The sequence below is a fragment of the Vanellus vanellus genome, assembly GCF_965231255.1.
Source record: "Vanellus vanellus genome assembly, chromosome: 21".
In the NCBI taxonomy this organism is placed as follows: Eukaryota; Metazoa; Chordata; class Aves; order Charadriiformes; family Charadriidae; genus Vanellus; species Vanellus vanellus.
The window spans coordinates 6,771,146-6,790,319 of record NC_138926.1 but is presented as its reverse complement, the minus strand read 5'-3'; the positions used below and the strand labels follow the sequence as shown (position 1 = coordinate 6,790,319).

Sequence of the window (19,174 nt, the reverse complement as noted above, 5' to 3'; positions counted from 1 at the left end):
CATGCTCCTTTATATCTTAATCTATGGCTGTGAAGTTACTTTTTGGAGAGTGATCCTTTGTTAATACTTCAAACAGTTATCTGGTAGCCCTGTGTAAAATATGGAAATGGATGATTATCAGCCACCAAAATAGTGGTGGCTGTTTTATCTGTGGAAAACATGCCCTTTTTTGCAACTTCCTCATTTCAGATGTTTATTACAAGACTTTATCTGCCCACTTTCATATTTTTAAAGTATTGATATAAAGACCTTAAAAACAGCTGAGTCATTTAATGTTATCCACAGCTTTTCTAAGCACAATTAAAGCATAGTTACAGGTGAGATGATATGCATATATAGATTCTTTTAATAGGAGTCTATATACTTACTTTCATGTATTATGCAGTCTGCCTTCACAGAGACACATATCCACGTATAAGGCCTCGTGTGTACAAATCTCACACTGTGCTTCAGCTACTCTGCAGAGCACAGACATACACAGAGTGTGTTCTCTTACTTAAAAATAAGATCTTATTCCTGACAGAAGCCTGCCTCAAAACTTGATTTAGCATGCTGTTTTCCAGTAGCTCTGTGATGTCAGAATCCAGATATTTCCAGAAGAAAACTGCAACAGAGAATACTGTTCTAAACACTCTCTGACATTGTCTTATGGACTCACTCAAGCCAACCTCCAGGAACTTCTCCCAGTATTTCCTGAGATTGCCTTGTACTGTAAGTAAGCTTTAAGAAAACTTAAATATATAATTGGGCTCTGGCTTTCAAAGAACATAATTTGTCAGAAAGAGCTTTCCTGTTGTGTTTCAAGCATTTGTCTTAATTCTACCAATTTAAGAGGTTTCTAAAATGAAGTCACATTAGTTTAGGGAGAAATATGATACTGCTTTTGTATTGGAGAGATGAGAGTCCACAAATTCTTCCTGCTTTGGTGTAACTGAAATGCCAGTTTCAATATTCTTCCTCACTTCATCTGGCTATGTCGGGCTATGAGGTAGACTCTAGCTTGCCTGCCTATCTATGAAGTATTAGCTAACAGATTGCCTGCTATTACTAGGCTTTTCCACAGCAGAGAGGATATTATACTATGTGGCTGGTAGTAAGCATTGATGCAGATATGCAAAACATGCCAAAACAATGCCCTTGTGCCTGAGAACTGAGGAGGTGGGTGCTATTTTGGAGGGCAGCAATGTGGAGGTACACATTCCTTATTTCTTTCCACTCTGCTTGCTTTGGGATTTGCTTCTTTGTGGGATTTTTGGACAAATCTTTGAACTAGAGGGAATACAATCATTAATATACGATATACAATTAATTGTATATTGAATATATTAATACAATCTTCATTTGATTAATCTGGGTTTTTCCATTAAATGTAATGCTAATGATATGTTGCAAAATGGTTCACAAAATGGACCAACTCCTGAGAGGTGTTTGGCATCCCTTAAAGGAGGAAATTCTCTTAGTAGACTCCTGGCCAAGGAACTGACCAGATCCTGCCTTGTTGTTCTTATGGGAAGAAAAATTTGTGAGAGCAACCGTTGGGGCTACGGCAATTCAGTGATTAAAAACTGAACAGGAAGATGGGAATGTCAAAATTCTAAACTCACTGTGCAGCCTCCAACAACTACTTGTCTGGGAATGAAGCACCTCGGGCAGTGTTACTTGTGAAAATTCATCACGATGGTCTGATTTTTAACGGAGAGAACATTAAGAGGTAGTGTTCATGCAATGGTGTGAATAGGTAAGATATAATTGTGCTCTTATTAGTGCTAAGAACTTACATGAACGCCTATGGCGAGTATCTCTCAGCTTTGCAAGCTATTTTGGAAGGGCCATCTCTTCTTTAGTAGGAAGTGTTGTATTTTGATAAAAACAAAACAGAAAAAAGGGTTTCTTTTTTAAATGAAGGACGTCCTCGTTTAATGAGGCTTGAAGTGTTTACAGGTGTTTCCTCATAAGTTCAAATTTAGTGGCCCCAGGGAGCAGAGATTCTCATAAGGCAGGAGCAAACACTCAAGTTTCGTATTTTAAGTGTTGCACACTTAAAGGGCCAGGCAGACATGGCGTATGGGCTGGTTCAGTCCAGCTGAAGTGTACGGAGCCAACAGTTATGCCATCTGAAGCAGAAGAATTCTCTCTAAGGAGCAACAAGACCATCATCAGTGCCACAGAAGGTCGAAATCTTACTAAAAGACCCTGTGTTTTTTCTGCTATACGACCTTTCAACCTAATTTTGGAAATCTGTGGTACAAGCCCCATGAGTGACAGGTTCCAGATTTGATTGTTTGTTCAAATATGGTTTGGTGATATCGAGTGCCTTTTTGTGCGTAATATCTTCCAGAGTTCACTGCTCTTGGAGGAACCTTTTAGCATCATGAAGAACAACATAGAGCAAGGGAAAATATAGAAGTGGTTGTGGTTGGAGGATGTGATGACATCACAAGGTTCAGCGGGAACATGGGGCTTTTAAAAAGCTGAAAGAAACATCCTGACAGTCAGTTATCACATCCCCATAAAGGAGTCAAACGCACGTTAGCTATTAAAAAGCCAAGCTATCTTCATCAAAGAGAAAAAAGACTCCGTCCTGACACAGAATATGCACTGGCAAAAATGTAAGTGAGCTCTGATTTGTTTTTTGTAACTGCGATAAAAGCTGAAGATTGTAATGAATAAGTAAGCATTAGCATAGCATGGGAGACAATACTCGAAGAGATGCGTCGCTCAAGAGAGGCAAATGATAAGATGTGATGCTAATTTTCCAACAGGGATATTAAGACGGGGCAGCATTGCTGCTTTGTTGGCATTCATCACTATGAATCAAGTGGAAGACTATGATTCATAAAAACAATAACAGGATGCAGGTATTATATCAAAGGTTACAGTGGTTACATACCAGAAAATTTTCCTTTTTAAAAGTGAAACCTGTGAGAAATCTTATATCTGTACCTTTTTTGATATGTACTTTTTTCAACTAATAAAAAAGATAAGGAACAAAGCAGTTGAGGGCAATACAGTTATGACTTTACAGGAAACCAGTTTTCTTGTTTTCAAGTTAATTTCACTCCTCTTGACCCACCTTTGCTTGAATAGTTTACTGATCATAACACAGGTAGGTGTTTGCTTCTTGAAAGTTTTTCATTCTTACTCTATGGATCTCTAGACGATGCTCACTTTTGCAACTGTGCTGCCATCCTTTGCATTTCACCTTGCTGTTCCATTAACCTGGAATAACGCAATATACCTGAATGGAAGAAGCTAATTTCTTAAACATTTGCCAGTGACTTATCTCACACAGAACTAACATTAATCTTTATATGATACCTCTGAACAACCTACAAGCTTAGTTTACTATGCATACGCCTTTCTGAGCTTATTAGCAGTTAAGTCTGTTTTCTCTGTTGTATATATCCCCTGCTTTTTATCAGTCGAACGCTTTGGAAGCGCAAATGTATATTTTTGAAATTATATTGTAGACTGTAACGTCCTGTAGCAAGAAGCTCTGACTGCTTATTCAATCGTGTTTCAACTTTTCTGACAAGTATTAAGCTGCAAGCAGGAGCACTGTGGCAGCGCACCTTGTTTCCCCCTTTATCTTGTGCTGTTTTCAGAATCAGTAGGTATATGATGTGGAACGTACTGCAAGATGATTAGATTCAAATCTTGAATCTAATCCTCCGTCTCAGAAGTCCATTAATGGCTCGTTTGTGGTTGTTTTCTTCTGCAATGACAAAGCGTTACTAACAACCTGATGGTTTAGGTAGAACAAAATCGGTAACTGAACTGGTATTTTTCCTTTGCTTTTTTCTTGGACACGTGCAGTGCTTTCAAAGGTAAGCAGCAATTACAAGCCTGTGTGAGAAGAGATCAAAACCTGTATCTTGATGTCAGCCATTCCCTCTTGATAGTTTCCAGACATGACAACTTCTGGCCAATACCTGCCTGTCCCTCCGTGCCCTCTGAGCTTCTCAAGACTTGAACCTCCTGTTATAGCAATGCTTCCTGGCTGTTTTGAAAGCCTGCCTGAGACATAGTAGTACCTGCCTTGATTTGACTTCTGTTGCTGAGGAAGTCCTTTTCACACCGGTCAGATGAAGCAGGCAGTGGAATGGCCAGACTTCTCTCTGACTCCTGGGCTGGCTGCTAAAGCAGCCTGGCATTATGCTTACTAAGACACAGAAGGGGCTGAGGGCAAATTTCTGTAGGTGGCTCCTGGCTGAGCCTGTGCCCACCGTTGGCATTTGCTGTCTTTGTCTGCTGTATCATTGCATGGTTAAGGTTCCTTTTTCCAAGATGGAACTGTTATCTTATTAACCCTGCTTCTTTTCTATACCATTAAAGTAATGAATTATGTGCTTTGACTTTGAAGGTAGACAGGAAGAATATTCTGATGACTGTGATGCAGGCAGCTTGGGTGCAATTGCCTGCTCTACTGGAAACGCCCTGTGCGACTGTAGGTAGGCTGCTCAGGTCAGTACCGGTATTCAGGTGCCAGGTCCCAACGGCTTCAGTGGAAGCGAGACCTGTTAGCGTCTCTGTGAGTCTCCGTTTGGTGTCTCTGGTGCACCTATGTTTCCTGTTAGTGTGACCAGCTGTGGCCTCAACTTTCCTGCACCATCTGGTTCAAACCACCTGCGACCACATGGATGTCCCAGTGCCCACATGCGAGTCATCGGCTTGCTCTGAAGTCTAAACTGATGCAGAGGCAGTATGGGTGACCAGGGAACTTGGTGCGTGCTCACATGAGTCCTAGACTAATACGAGAGCATAAAAGCCCTGCTCTGTTCCCTACCTGGGAGACAGGAGGAGCTTTCCTCTGCCATGCAGAGAGTTTCTGTACTGTTAAAACCAAAATGAGTTACTCGGGTATTCTGGCAAAAGGGCATCCTGGACTGATGGGCCATAAGTCTGTGGGGAGCTTCTAAAGGGTGGGTGAAGCTTTTCTCCAATTATGGGGCAAAGCATCCCATATTCGGTGTAGACACAGGGCTCCTGACAAGAGCAACTGTGTTGTTTTGCACTCTGTGCAAAATGTGCTGCCAGCCAGGTAAATGATACCTAGGCTGACACCTCGTCACGCACCCCTAGGAATGGATGTCAGGGTTTGACATTTCTCACCCTGCAGGTCAATTAATTCCCTCTGGTCTAAGCTGCTGTCTTGTGGAGTAACCAGACTAGAGAGGCATACGACCACATACCGGGGCACAGGTAAAAGCGACCCTTCTCCCACTTGGGATCTGTCAGAGATAGCAGGGATTCTGCAATAACTGAGCCAGAAGGAAGACAAAGGGAGGCACAAACTTAAGTGCCAGTGGAAGTCCACAGGACTCAGGCATTTTGTTTCCTAAGGCTTCTTCTACGCGAATTTCATAGTATGGACCTGGTTTCCGGAGGAGACTGGGTTAAAAAGTAGGACAATTGTGAAGTTCAACTTTACATGCTTAAACAGCAGGATGACTAGGGACTATGGGGACACAGGTAGGTTATGTACCATCATGTTGCCGGAGGAAGCAAAGGGCACGCTGGATGCTAAAGCATTCCTACCTTACTGGCACAGAGTTGGTGCCCTGGCCCAAGCTGCGTTTGCAATTCTGGTCAAGTGCAGCGCCAGCTTGAAAGCAAAGGCAGAGGGAGAAATTTTTGTTCTACCTGTGCCTGTGCGAAAGGAGACTACACAGAAGTCGACGATCTCTTCTGTCAGGACGCCTTGACTTGGATTAAAATTGTATTTTAGCAAAATAGGAGGTTTCAAAAAGAATGGTATCATTTCCATACGTTTTCCCCAGCTATAAAAATAAAACCAAACAACGAGGAAAAAACACCGAAGAACAAAAAACTCTCCCGAACTTGAAAGCCCAAGAGTGACACAAGAACTCATTTCAATAGGTGTGACCTCACCAGCGGGCATTGCTCATGGGCACCTTCTGAAGGGTAATTTCCCACTTCTTCAGGGGACCCTTCTGTAGTAAGCCCTGCAGGAACAGAAGGAAAACTAACAGACCTTGCCCTCAGCTGCTATGGTCAGTGGCTCTTGCCCTCCAGGGAGTCTCGCATGGCTGGCCCTGCGCACTGGAAATCGTTCCCTCAGGGTCACGGCGCAGTGCACTTCTCTGCGGGAGTGGGGCCCAGAGCTTCCGCTCAGCAAAACCCCAGAGAGCGTCTCAGCCTGAAAGCATCCCCTCCCACGGCAGAAACGAGGTGACTGGTTGGGGCTTCCCAGCTTTTGGCAGGATTCTGCTGAATGGAAGCAGGCCCGCTTTGCAGCCCAGCAACCCTCAAGGGATGGGGAAATTTCGAACAGGCAGCACCAGCAACTTTCCTCTTACGAGTCTTTATCCAGATAGTTACCTCATGTTGTACTTTGAAAACAAAATGAACATACCTTTCATGCAAATGGTTTCTGTTATGAGAGGGTACGCAAGCAGGTTGAAATTCTGCAAGCGTTTCACATTTAGGTGATGCTTTTGGCTGGGTCAAATCACTTTGGCCACTCAACTCCTGTTGCAGTCCAATGCGACTTCTGCACATAAGGCAACTATTCAGCTGTTCCGCTGACTGCTTGGATTCCCATGCAACTGAGAGATGTGAACTCGGAAACCTCTTCCCAAATGCTTTTTAAGTGCATAAAGCCTTTTCTGCCCACAAGAGATGTGGGGCTCTATACAGCCTTTCTGAAAGTATCAGAAAACGAGACTGAGAGGTGAAACTGCAATGTGCTGCACCTTGTGAGTTTTAATTTTGGTAAAACCCCACTGGGAAAGATGGATAGTATGAAAGTTGAGCCCATCCATGCTTTACAAAGCAGGTGCAAGGCTCTACGAGTGACCACATAAGCAATTCAATGGAAAGCTTGCATTACTAAAATGGAAAGAGTATTACAGGCTGGGAGGAATTAGGAGGTGCGGGTGAGACTCATGGTTAAGACACTTTCTGTCTATCTCAGCTTCCCCTTTGTAATAGGGGTTTTCTTGTTCTGAAACAGATCACTTTTAGTAGCCCTCACAGCTACATGGCCAATGCATCCAAGTCTTATTTGGTGCTTGGAAGCTTTGCTTCTTTTTGTTTGTTTGTTTGTCTCTGGGGTTTTTTTGGTTTGGTTGGTTGTTTTTTTGTTTGGTGGTTTGTGTTTGTTTGGGTTTTTTTTGTTTGGGTGGTTTTTTTTTTTTGGTTTTTTTTTTTTTTAAGAATAATCAAAGTAGCAGGGATTAGGAGTCAGCCTTTCATGTTGTTTCCCCACCTGTCTTCAGATGTCCCCCTGGTTTTGTTTCTATCCAGGTGGAAAAATACAAAGTTAACATTTTGTGTGCCAATCTGCAACATTTTCCTTGTTCAGAACAGAATGGAAGTTCTGCACAGTGCTCTTCTGAATTCCACTCAGACCATCTGCAGGTGTGAAGGAGACCTTTTTTAAATGGACAGTAGTCAAATGCATACCACGTCCCCAAGAATGGCGCAGGCAGGGTACAAGGGCACATGCGTCTGCTAGAATCCAAGGCTAATTTGATTCTTAGCAGTCTTCCAATTGCAGATAAACACCTGAAAATAAAGATACTGGGCATAATTTTGAAATATACTACTGCTATACCGCTATGTTTCACTGACTTTGGTAGTTAGAGCACAGTGTGAGAAAGCAGAAAGAGACCTAGTCAAATGCTGCACTGAGTTGTTGGTAAGCAAGTGAAATATTTAGTCTGTTGATTTCATTATGCTCAGAACCCTCCTGAGTTCATTTCCTTATGCTGAGCAATGAACCATCACTCGGCTCTTCTGCTCATGCTCTGAGTTCTTCTGTTTATTATACAGCAGATTCTTTGCCCAGATGTTTGCTTAGTGCTTTGCATTTAACTAAATCTTTATTGAAATACCCACCTGTAGTGCAACAAACAGTACAGACAATAATCCACTCCAGTTTTCCTTGTCAGTGTTGTCTACAAAAAATAATGGTAACACTTCAAAGGAGCTTTGGCATGTGTCATGCGTGAAAAGAGCTGAATGTTCAGCCCTTCAAATGGGCCTTGACACGTAAACCTGGGCCCTTGAGATGTATCACTTCAGGTGGAAAGGCTATTGACAAGATAATGAAGCAAGCAATAGCCAAATGGAATACAGATAAACATTTTCTGAGTTGTTTCATGATTTATTTGGTAGTGCTGTACACATGATTTGGTGTCTGAGCACAGTATGGCGGTTTATTCTTTCTTGGGGCCAGCCAGAGAAGGTAGCAGGCAGGTCTGTGTTAGTCAGTTTAGGCCAGGTACTGGGATCCTGGTACCTACCGGCCCCCCAAGCCTGTTGGCACCAACACAACTCACTAAGATGGATCTTGGTAGAAATAACTGATTTTTGTTTCCAAGGGCATGAGTTGCAGATGGATCACTTCAGGGTGTTCACTTTTGACTGATCGGTTGATCAGTTAAAAAAGGGACACACCCTGGAGGCTGCTGAGGGCTGGCTAGGGATGAAGTTGAAATGAAGAACCTTTCTCCTGAGTGACTCCCTGTCACCAGGGACTATCTGGAATCTTGGACAGTTAAATGAATCTCAGTGCTTTGTTTCCCTGCCCTGGACTTACCTCAAAGCGGAGAAAGAAAGGTCACTCTGTTTTTCCACTCTTAGTAGCATATTGAGGGAAACTGTGTTTTTAGCCAGCAAGTAGGGACAGGACTCGCCATCTCCACTTATGACCAGGGAACCCTCATTCTGCAATGCACTGTAAGGCTCCCAGCCAGGTGGCTCTGCTTGAGGGAGCACAGAGACATGAACAAATATTACACTACTTACTGCCTTGTCTAAATGGATACTGGTGGTGTGATTCGAGCCAAAGCATCCAAGCTCTGCCTGTTGCTATAAGAACAGCTGCAGCTGGATTACCTTTCCAGCAGCACCTAAATACCCCTGCGGGGAATGGCAAGCGGTTGTCCTAAGAATGCTACAAACACAAAAAAGCCAAAGGGAATAAAGACTAGTTTTCTTGTGGTTGCATAGATTTGTAAAGTTCTGAGTTTTCAAGGGGAATCTAACTGCCTAAGGACTCAAGGTCCTCCTTTGCAGGGATTTCTAAAACTACTGAAAAGTGCTTTTGACAATTCTATTAAAGCACTTATAACACTTATAACTTTGGAGATCTACCAGTCGGGTGACCCTCCCCTCAACTTTGTACAGGGATCCTGGCAGAGCTAAGAATTGGACTTAGATTGCCTTGTCTTTCCTTGCTGATCCAGTACTATGAATGGTTAGGTAGACAGGATGTAAATACAAGTGGAGCTGATTAAATAATTCTCATATGAAGGATTGCCTGCGTAGCTGTTAAGAGCTACATTTTATTAAAGTGCTTTTCACGGTGATCCATGATGTACTGTGGAACATTGTCAATATCACAAAAGCAGACGTTTCGGTTCTGATGGCAGCTCTGATCACACGATTCGTTTCCAAAGCAGCAACAGACCCAAAATAATTCTGCTAGCTTTAATACTTCTAAAAAATATTTTTGAAGGGTTCTGCCTCTGAAGTCAACACAAAATGCAGGCAACCGTGACGAAATATTTAATCCCTTGCTAAATGGGCACTGAAATCTTGTTGTAAAGAGGTTTTGATTAGAGTCTAAGCATCCAAGTAGTGTATACAAATCTAAGCCACTTTTTTCTTTTTGTTAGCCAAAGTTCACTGTGTATGCTAAAAAAGTCAGCAGCTGCCTAATGTAATTTTGTCTCCAATATCCAAGCCAGAAACTCACCAGTTTATTAATTGGAATCTAATTTTTTTCTTGTTATTCAAGAGTTACTGTTTGCTTTTTGGTGTTACTGCAAATAAGAAAAACTTTTCTATTGTGTTTCTTGTCAATTTTTTATTATACTGGAGGTGAAAGAAGAAAAGAGAAAAATATTTACACTGTTAATGCTGATCGATTGATAAGCTTATCACATGTCAGTGTGTGAGCAAAAAATACCCGTAAATCTTCTGAAACAGTGACAAGTGTCGTTTGCTGTTGCAGGCAGGTAGTCATGCAAACTTAAAGATTAGCAATGTATTTCAAACTGAAAATTGGCCTGATGGGAAATTGTTCTAACTTGTTTGAAAGGATAAAGGTTTAAACTGATCTGCAGTTTGTGTGTGTGGAGGCCAGTGGTGCTAGTATGAAGTTTAGTGATCTGAAACTTGTCACGCTTCAATACTTGCAGTCTTCCAACAGGTGTTTCGCCATTATCTTCCCTCCAGTTTCTGCAATGGTTAAATAAAAATGTAGAGGGACATGCATTTTGAAGTTGCTTGGTTTTAAATATTTGGCAGTGTCTTGGTATGCCTACCCTCTCTGATCTTAGACCAGCATTTCATGGATGTTATTAAGAAGCAGGTATATTTAAAAAGACTGTGTCTGCATATAGATACTGTACTGACAAATATCTGGGGATGACAAATATCATCTCCAAATGGGACCCTGTTGACTGTTGCACTAGATGCTGCGGACATCTCTCAGTTAAGTTCTCCAAAGCACAAACACCTGAAGGCCAGGGTTTATAGCATTACCAGCCAACCCGTTAGTCTGCTCAGGGTTTTGCTCACCTTGGGTAAGGGGTCTTGTGAAGCACGTTCCTGAAGCTCTTGTCAGCCTGGGAGCTGGGGTTGGAGCTGCTCCCCAAAAGCCAACAGCAAGATCCCCATTGGCTATGCCCGCTACGTTCAGCGCAACTTGGACTCACACTCAGCAGGAAAAATTATATTTTTTCCTAGGTGCAAACCAATTGGCAGAGGGATAATCAATGTAGAGAGATGGGTGTGTTGACCTTAACACCACCACTAACGGAGTTGTCAAATCTTCATCCAGAGTCCACTGAAATTGGCAACCTTCGACCTTGTCTGTGCAGTCTGGATGCTTTCAGGCTGAGTTGCAGAGTGGTCTGGAACCAAACATCTTTATGGACTTCTGTTGTCACTTGATGCTTAGAGCTAGTGGGACTGCTGCATTTGGTAGCTTTTCATTAGCTGTTATGTTATCCAGCCACTCAAAGTCTTCAAGGTTTGTGCTAGGCTTTTGTCGACATTCAACACACACAGTAAGTGATAACGTTGATGAAAGGAACCCGGGCATATACACACACCATGGATTTGTAAGGCAGCCTGACAAAAGCATTGCAATGACCTAAAATATATTTGCATGTAGGAACTATTGCAAAGCTTCCTTCTGGTTGGGTTAGATTTCTTCTCTTCTTTCTTGGCTTCTGATGCTTCATACTGCTCCAACTTCAGAGAGCAGTTGCAAATCAAGATCCAGGGCCTATTATGGAACAACATATGGCTGTTCTGCGGTCCTTGAATTGTATGAGACAAGCTAGAACACGGTGGGCACTTGAGCACTGGATCACACGCGCTACTGTTCCTTTTATTTGTTCGAATGGAATTTGGGCATGCAGACCTCAGTACATAATATAATTGAAACTTGATCCAAGGCAGGCTTCCCAGTTTCTTAAGACAACCCTGGTATAAGGAGTTGGAGGCTACTACATCCAGGTACTTCCTTTACAAGGACATTTTGACTGTCATTATTTCTCAAAATTCTTTTATTTTTAAATGATCCTGTTTCTTTTGCTTTATGAGGAATTGTACACTGAAGCCAAAAGTAATTTTGCTGTGGTTTGTCTGTAATGCTCAGACCTGGTACACTTGAACAGTGGAAAAGCAGCTGTGCTAGCATTATTTTTATTTCTGGAGGTCAGCTTGGGGGAACTGAAATATGTTCTGCAGACTTTGGTGTTTTTTTTTCTTCTTTTTTTTTTTTTTTTTTTGGTTACTCTGCTTACACCGGAAACTCTGAATAGGTATATTTGTCAGCTTTTACAGTAAATTTCTTCTTTCCCATCCCCCAAACCTGGACCCAGAAACTGCCATCCTTCCCCACCCTAATTCTGCAAGGAGGCCCTTTGAAATCGGTGTGATGACTCGGGGATAAGACACTACCCAAGAGGTACAGTTCTGCCTCTCATGCAAGCTGTAGCAGAGCTCATATTTGCTTTGGAGGAGTTGATGTTTTCACACAGCATAAAGAACATCAGCAATGTCTGACTTCGAAGAGCTTTTCAGTAAAGTATAAACAAGCAAGCTTGAAATGTAAATAAATATCTTGTATGACCAAGAAAGCACCTTTATGATGGTCTTTCTTTCAGACCTCCTATCTAGTATTCAGCTCCTTTTCAGAGTTCTTAGTACAGCTCAAACCACGGCACTTTTTAGTACTGTCTATTGTTTGCACTCAGATAAATTAATGCCAATTAAATTTAAAAAGCAAAATGTGAACTGTATTAAAAGCCCTTGTGGATGCTTGTATGCGGAATTAAAGCGACCTTAATTCTCTTTGTTAAATGCATTTCAAAAGCCACAGGACTCATGAGAATGCAAGTAACCCAATATAAAGTCCCACAAAGAAAGTCCACAGAAAGCAAAGGTACGTCAGGCAAAGACTGAAGTCATCTTTTCTTCAGCTACTGTTTTAAAGCAAAGTATTTTCCTGATATGCGTAAAAGTAACAAAGACAACAGTTCAATGCATAAATGTAGTGCTGTCTGGTACCAAAAGTATTTATAATGGCTGATCAAGATTTCATGACTAAATGGTATGTAGTGAGTTAGGAGGAGTTAAGGGCAGAGCAAAGTTGAAGGGAAAGAAGCATTTCATTTTTTAAAAAATAAATTATAGCAGAAATGTTTATTCTGTTAAATATTTGATTGAGGTTGACTTAGAATATCTGTGTGTAGACTCAGTTTTTCTCCCCCCAGAAAGGTGTAACAGAAACACCGAAGTGTGCACATAAAATTGCATGCAACTGGGAGAGATGATCAGAAGTAAAATGATTAACCTTGTTCCGTGATATGAAGCACAGAATGTAAATCCAAATAAATGCTTCCTGAATAGAATAATAGCTTAAGTTTAAGATTTGAGCTGGGTATCCACCTGTACTTCATAAAACCAAAGGCCAGTTGGGATCTTTAGAAATGGAAACTTATCAATTAGCATATTTACAAATCAAAGTGCAGTAAAAGGGGGCAGGTAGCCACTACTGCTATCAGTAGCTTTACAAATATCGGGCCTCCCTGAGCTTTGATATCCTATGGTTTTCTTCTGCTATCAATTGCCTCCAAATACTTCATCGCAGATACAGGTTGATAATATTGACTTTTGAAGAACTGCGCTTCCTCTGCTTTCACTTGTCACAAGGCTTTGTGATAGGCCTTTTTAGCTGGCCCTAAGCTTTACTTTTTAAAATGGATCAGAGTTTGTGGGTATCAGCTCTGAGATGTGTTGTCAATACAACTGCCCACAAAACCGTGTCATGTCTCAGCTCACCAAATTATAAACCTCCTGGCCAGGCTGTGAGCCTCTGATTGGAGCAGAAACATGACTGGTCCAGGATAGTACTTAAGTATGCCTGCCTCTTCTCAAAAGCTATGAGGTATGCATGTCAAACTAGTGATGAGTTAAATGGCTTTCCAAATGAGGATGCTTTTCTAATTTGAATTTCTTGGTATTGCTGCAGCTATTTGACAGCTGGCGGGAATTGCAAGCATACTTATTTCGGGTTAGGTTGTCCTCATGATTTATCTGTGTGATCACAGCAGCCAAGCAGCAAAGGTAGAGAGAAGACCTGTGCCATCTGACGTCACGTATGGGCCAAAAGGCATCATTAGTTAAGGAAGAGAATGTTTATGAGTCCTGACTCCAGCCATGCTGACTAGTAGAGCCCACAGACAGGCAGGCTGCCATGGGGATGGCATGGGAAGGAAAATAAATGTCAGGGTAAATGGCAGGATAGGAAAATAAATGTCGCCTGCATTTTTTTTGTTCTCAGCTTCTGCTCCAGAACAGCAGCCGCAGCCTCGCCCCTATCAAGGTGTCCGCGTGAAAGAGCCAGTGAAGGAGCTATTGAAAAGGAAACGGGGAAATGTTCACAATGCCGGTGCAACGGCAGCTACAACGGTAGGAGAAAAAACAAACACAGGCAGAAAATTCTTCCTCAGTAGCTAAATGATTGACCAGCCCTGGCACCAGCTGGCAATACTTTGGCAATAAAAGAAATCTTTGCATCTCTAAAGCATTTTGAAGGCAATGCAGCCTCATGTTACCTGGAGATACCATTAAATGTATCTTTACTTTAGGTGGAGTGCCTTTCGGGTGCTGAGCACCTTCAATCACCATTGATTTAATGGAAGGGTTGAGAGTGCTTTGCACTTGGCAGGATCTAACTCCTAGGAACAGAAAGTGGCTTGGAAGTTAAGCAGCCTGTTCAAAAGCACAAAAAGAGATCAGCCAGAGCCATCCTTTGTTTCAGCCTACCTCTCTCTGTCCTCCCAGGAGGAAGCAGATTGACTGGATCCTCGCTGATGAGGGATTCCCTCTGCAACACAAGGTTTAAATACTCTTTAAGGCCCTCTTGAGATGAAGGGACACGAGGACTTTGGCCAGAGGGAAAATTCTGCCGTGTCCTCACTGCCTCCTGGAACCACTGTCGTTGCCCCGCAGCCCCCTGTGAACAGGGCTGGGGTTGCGTGTAGTGGCTGCCAGGCGCAGTTCTCCTGGCGCCGCTGTAGGGGCGGGTGGGAACATTGAGGCACTGACATTGAAGTAGTAGCTGATAATCAGCTGATATGCGCTGTCCCTCAGTGCTTCTCAGAGGGCATTGAATTTAATGCTTATGATCTTGATCCCTGGATATTTTTCTTCTCTCTTCTAGGTTGTTTTGCCCCATCAGCCGCTTCCTTCCTATTCACCAATGGGTAATGTTTCCCTTACTTTCGAAGTGTTTGTCAGCCCTGCTGCAGGGAAGGCTATGATGAACTGGGTTTTAACCCTCTCCTGTTTTTTAGGCCAGCCCTGTGTTGATATGGACGTTGCTGCCTCTGCCTTGCCTGTCACAGATGAAGGAGCACTCTGCTCTGGTTGGATCTCCCAGCCCTCTCCCACATCCTTACAGCCTTTAACTCAGTGGACCACTTACCCTGATTATGTGTCCCACGAAGCAGTCAGCTGTCCGTACACAGCCGATATGTACGTTCAGCCTATGTGTCCCAGTTACACACTGGTTGGACCTTCATCTGTTCTGACTTACACTTCTCAACCGCTGATCACCAATTTTGCAGTAAGTCAAAAATACTTAAGTATAAATGACAGCAAATTCCCCACCTTCTAGCAGGAGCCTCAGGGAGTGCCAGATGTAATTAGCACAATTTATTTCGTTACTATAATGTTGTGTGTCTTTGCATCCATGCCACAAAGTTGTTCTCACACTGACCCTGTCTGCACTGTGCTGGACATTAGTATGGTTTGAGCAGGACAAAAAGTGTGGTTGCACTGAAATCGGGCGTACTTCACTGCCATTTCCCTGCCTCTCCGCACTCCTCCAGACTTTTCATGTTATTAACTCGTACGCTGTTATTTACTGTTGTCCTGGGAAATGAGTTGTCTCTCATCAAGTCAGCAGCAGGGCTGCCACTACCCTGACTTTCTTCAAGACTATGAACGGTTAGTTACAGAAGGAGAATACTGTTTGCAGCTCAGGGATAATAATGCAGAATGTTACACTTACTGTTGTCAGTGCTTCCAACTTGAGGAGCTGCTCTTCAGCTTGGATTTGAAATACCTGAGGAAGCAGAATTAAAGTAGTTCAGTGAGTGGATGCACATTATAGTCAATAAATGCTGTTGTCTGGACAAGTACTTAGGACACAGTCCCACCAGAGATCTAAGGAGTAGCCAGGGAATTCTTCACTATTTAATTCTAAAGTTAAAAGAAAAAAGAAAAGTCAATGGGATTCTAGGAAATGCATCCACAAGGTGGAACAGGAAGAATGACTTGGCAATAAATTTCTCAAAAATTACTCTTTGAAGACCGAAGAGCAAGGCCAAAATAGCATGTAAACATAGCAGAACATTTGGTTTCAGGCTGAACAAAATCTGTTTGGCTGACCTAAGATGACTTGCTCTTCCTTAGAGAAGGGCAGAGAATTCTGCTTCATTTGAAGTCAAGCAGCTTGTTTTCCTTTTAACTTTTCCGTTCAGCTGCTGAAAGTGACACACCAAATCAGCAAAGGCCCATGCCTGCGTCCTGAGGCCTCGCTGCTGAGGAAGGGCTATCGTTTCAGACGTGGCTCAGCCTTGACTATCAGGGGCTGGTCAGGATGGGCTGTCACAGGGGCCAGAATAAGCTGCCCTCAGCCTTGTGGCGCCAAAATGGTACCCATATGTTCAACTTCTCAAAGTTGAGACTGTCAAAGACAGTTTTCAGCACAGGGTGAAACTGTCTCATGGGCTTACAGTGAGGGTGGGAGTTGGAACAGATATTTAGAGTGAACTTGACATGAGTGTGAGCTGCTGATAGCGAGCACCTGGGACACCCACAGCCACCGCTCTCATGGGGGCCAGCGTGGGAAAACTCTCACACGAGTATAACGCTGTACCCAGAGAGACAGGAAAAGGGATGTTAGATGTTAGAAGTGAGACTGAGCATCCTTAGTCTGCTGGTTTATGTTCTCTCCCCACCCCATCTGGCCAGTTGTATTATTTTGTTTTATTTCTCTTCTATTTTAACAGCCCCGAAGCACCACCCCTGCTGTAGTGCCTCAGCTCGAGGTGACGGATCAGCAGCCACCTCTCACGTACTTCCCGTGGGCACAGCCTCTCTCTGCACTGCCAGCCTCCCCTTTGCAGTACCAGCCGTCGTCTTCCACGCTTTCTGGGCCGCAGTTTGTACCCTTGCCGATCTCCATTCCTGAACCAGCCCCCCAGGAGCTGGAGGATGCCAGACGAGTCATTGGCACGCTGCCCATTGAGAAGCTGCTTCTAGAAGATGAAGACAATGATACGTATGTGTTAAACCATGCTCTCTCTGTTGAAGGGCTTTAAGTTGCACATCTGGGGCCCGATCCTCACCTACTCAATACTCCGCCTGGCACCACAGTGAGTTTTGAGTACAGAGGAAAAGCATGCTGGGGGGTGGGAACTTTACTTGCAATTTTGGTGTCCACCTCTAGCACACCATGACTTGTGTATTGTGTGAAACTTGCTTTGTCCTGGGGCCCAGCACAAGATTTCTCCGCTGTTACAGTTTCTGCTGCTCGTTCTAGGCAGGCTTTTGATACTGCATAGTTCTTGTGCTCAGCATCAGCACGAGGTGACTTTCATCCTTGGGCACAGAGCATGGTCTCAAATTGACATACTATAGTGTAGCCGTGGCCAAGTGTAGCGTTTGGTGAGGGTACACTTGCCTCTACATATTGGCAAGACCTAGTTCAATAGAACTGCTTTCCAGAGCTGTCTGTAAATGCCTTGTGCGCGTGTCTTTGCCCTGTCCCTGGAGGAACCTCTACCTGATCTAGGCCACTAGAAATTATTTCGGGGGCCTAAACTGACATTTTTCTTTCCTAAATTCAATTGCTCCTTTGGAAAACAGGAAAATGTGAAGTGTAGTTTTGTTCTACTGGTGCAGGTAGGTCCATTAGTCTGAAGAAAAAAAGTCGATACAGCTGAACGAAATACCAGTACAGTCAGACATCCCTATTTACAGAGCAACACAAAGTAGCCTAGATGGAAGTTTTGAGGTCACACAAAGGTGTAACTTGAAGGTCTCACTTTGTCTGCCGTTGGAAGACAGCCACGTATGTGTGGAACAGTAGTTTGGAGTCATGTTCTTTCTGCTGCAGAATGTTGGGTTTTGTTGTTTTTTTTTTTTTTAACTCTAAAATATCAACCTTCGAGATGGGGGGCTGATTTAGTGGCTGGCTGGTAATGCTGCATGTTCTACCAATGGACAGATCCTGGTCCCACTGAAGTCACCGGGATTTTTGCCTGAGTCAGGATTGCAAGACGTGGTCCTATATCAGGAGATCATTGAGAAAACAAGGTCTTCCAAAATCTGGACTTCAGTCTAACAAGGAACTCACGGCATTACTGTTAGCCAGCAATACTTTTGTGTGTTCTGTAGCATTTGAGTGTGAAGTCAGTGATGTCGTGCTGAGCCAGGGAACCTTAGTGACCTCTCTTGTCCCTTACTGCTATGGAAAGTTCCTCTGTGCTGTAGTCTCCCAGGCCTGCAGGTGCACACATTTTCTTTATAGCTTTCTGATTTTCTTTCCTGGAGAATGAGTAGCCTTACTTTTTCCTCCGATGTAACTGTAAATATTATTGTTGATGTTCAGGTGTGCCATGCCACAGGCAAATATATTTGCAGGAGATATACCCCCTTCTAACTCTGTTTATTGTTTTCTTAATACGCAAGGGGCTCTTGGCTGGTGAACAAAATTTCTCTGGGTTTTTCTGCTTTCTAAAGCCCAGGATCCTTAGATGATTTTATTATTTGCAAGACTAACTGCGAAATAATTTATTGCGCTGTTTGTTACCTGGTGTCCAGGACTCCAGTTGCCACCCTGGCAATATTTTAAGCGACCTTGCAGTTTACACCTGAGTGAGGTTTGCAAGCTCAGGTTGAAAGTCTTGAGGACTTTCAAAGCATAATTTGTTATTTAATATTGACAAATCTGGAAGACATCAGCAATCGATCATGTAAGTGTTCGTAAAGTTGTTTGAAAATAGCAGTAGTTCAGGTGCCTTGAAATTAGCGGCTTACATTTGCAGAAAAACCCAGGAAAGAAATTAATTAGAAGGAGCTTAGTTCACCACTGCTTACACCAGTTTTATAAGTACAAAGACATTCAGTAGGTGAAACTGGGATAATGCAGTTGTGAATCAAGCCTGTGGTTGCTAAGATTGCTTTTAAATTTCTTTCACTCCAATGTATGTAAATTCTGTGTGTGAATATAAATCAATGATGAACTGTTTCAGAATTTCTTTCTGGGTTGTTCTGGTTAGAAAAAGACAAAATCTTTTTCAATAAAGATCTACAGTAACTTTCATATGCCTAGAGTGTTTTCTTTCCTATCCAAAAGGGTAACCCTGCATTGGTTTAGCAATCCTTTAGTTCAATAACATATGCACAGGCTAGAACCACAGATTAGCTGTTAGACTTTCTGCTAATTTTGCGCGTTAAGGCAGACTAAGGAGGAACTCCATGATCCAGCTATGGCTGGAGGCACTGTTTACTCAAGCTGCCCTCACTCACAGAAGCACTCCTGCAGTTCAGATATTAGTTCAATCACTATTATCCTCTATTGGCACCCCTGGGGATGTGTGGGTGTGCAGCC

The 19,174-nt window shown here is 42.9% G+C and overlaps 1 protein-coding gene across 1 annotated transcript; it reads left to right on the top strand.

Moving 5' to 3' along the window:
* Positions 1–2,593: 2,593 nt before the first annotated feature.
* POU2AF1 (POU class 2 homeobox associating factor 1) lies at positions 2,594–16,880 on the top strand (the record flags this gene model as incomplete). The annotated part of the gene is made up of 5 exons (XM_082493749.1): positions 2,594–2,609; positions 13,832–13,959; positions 14,714–14,756; positions 14,847–15,118; positions 16,569–16,880. 5 exons carry the CDS (start codon positions 2,594–2,596, stop codon positions 16,878–16,880), a joined length of 771 nt encoding a protein of 256 aa, XP_082349875.1.
* Positions 16,881–19,174: the final 2,294 nt, after the last annotated feature.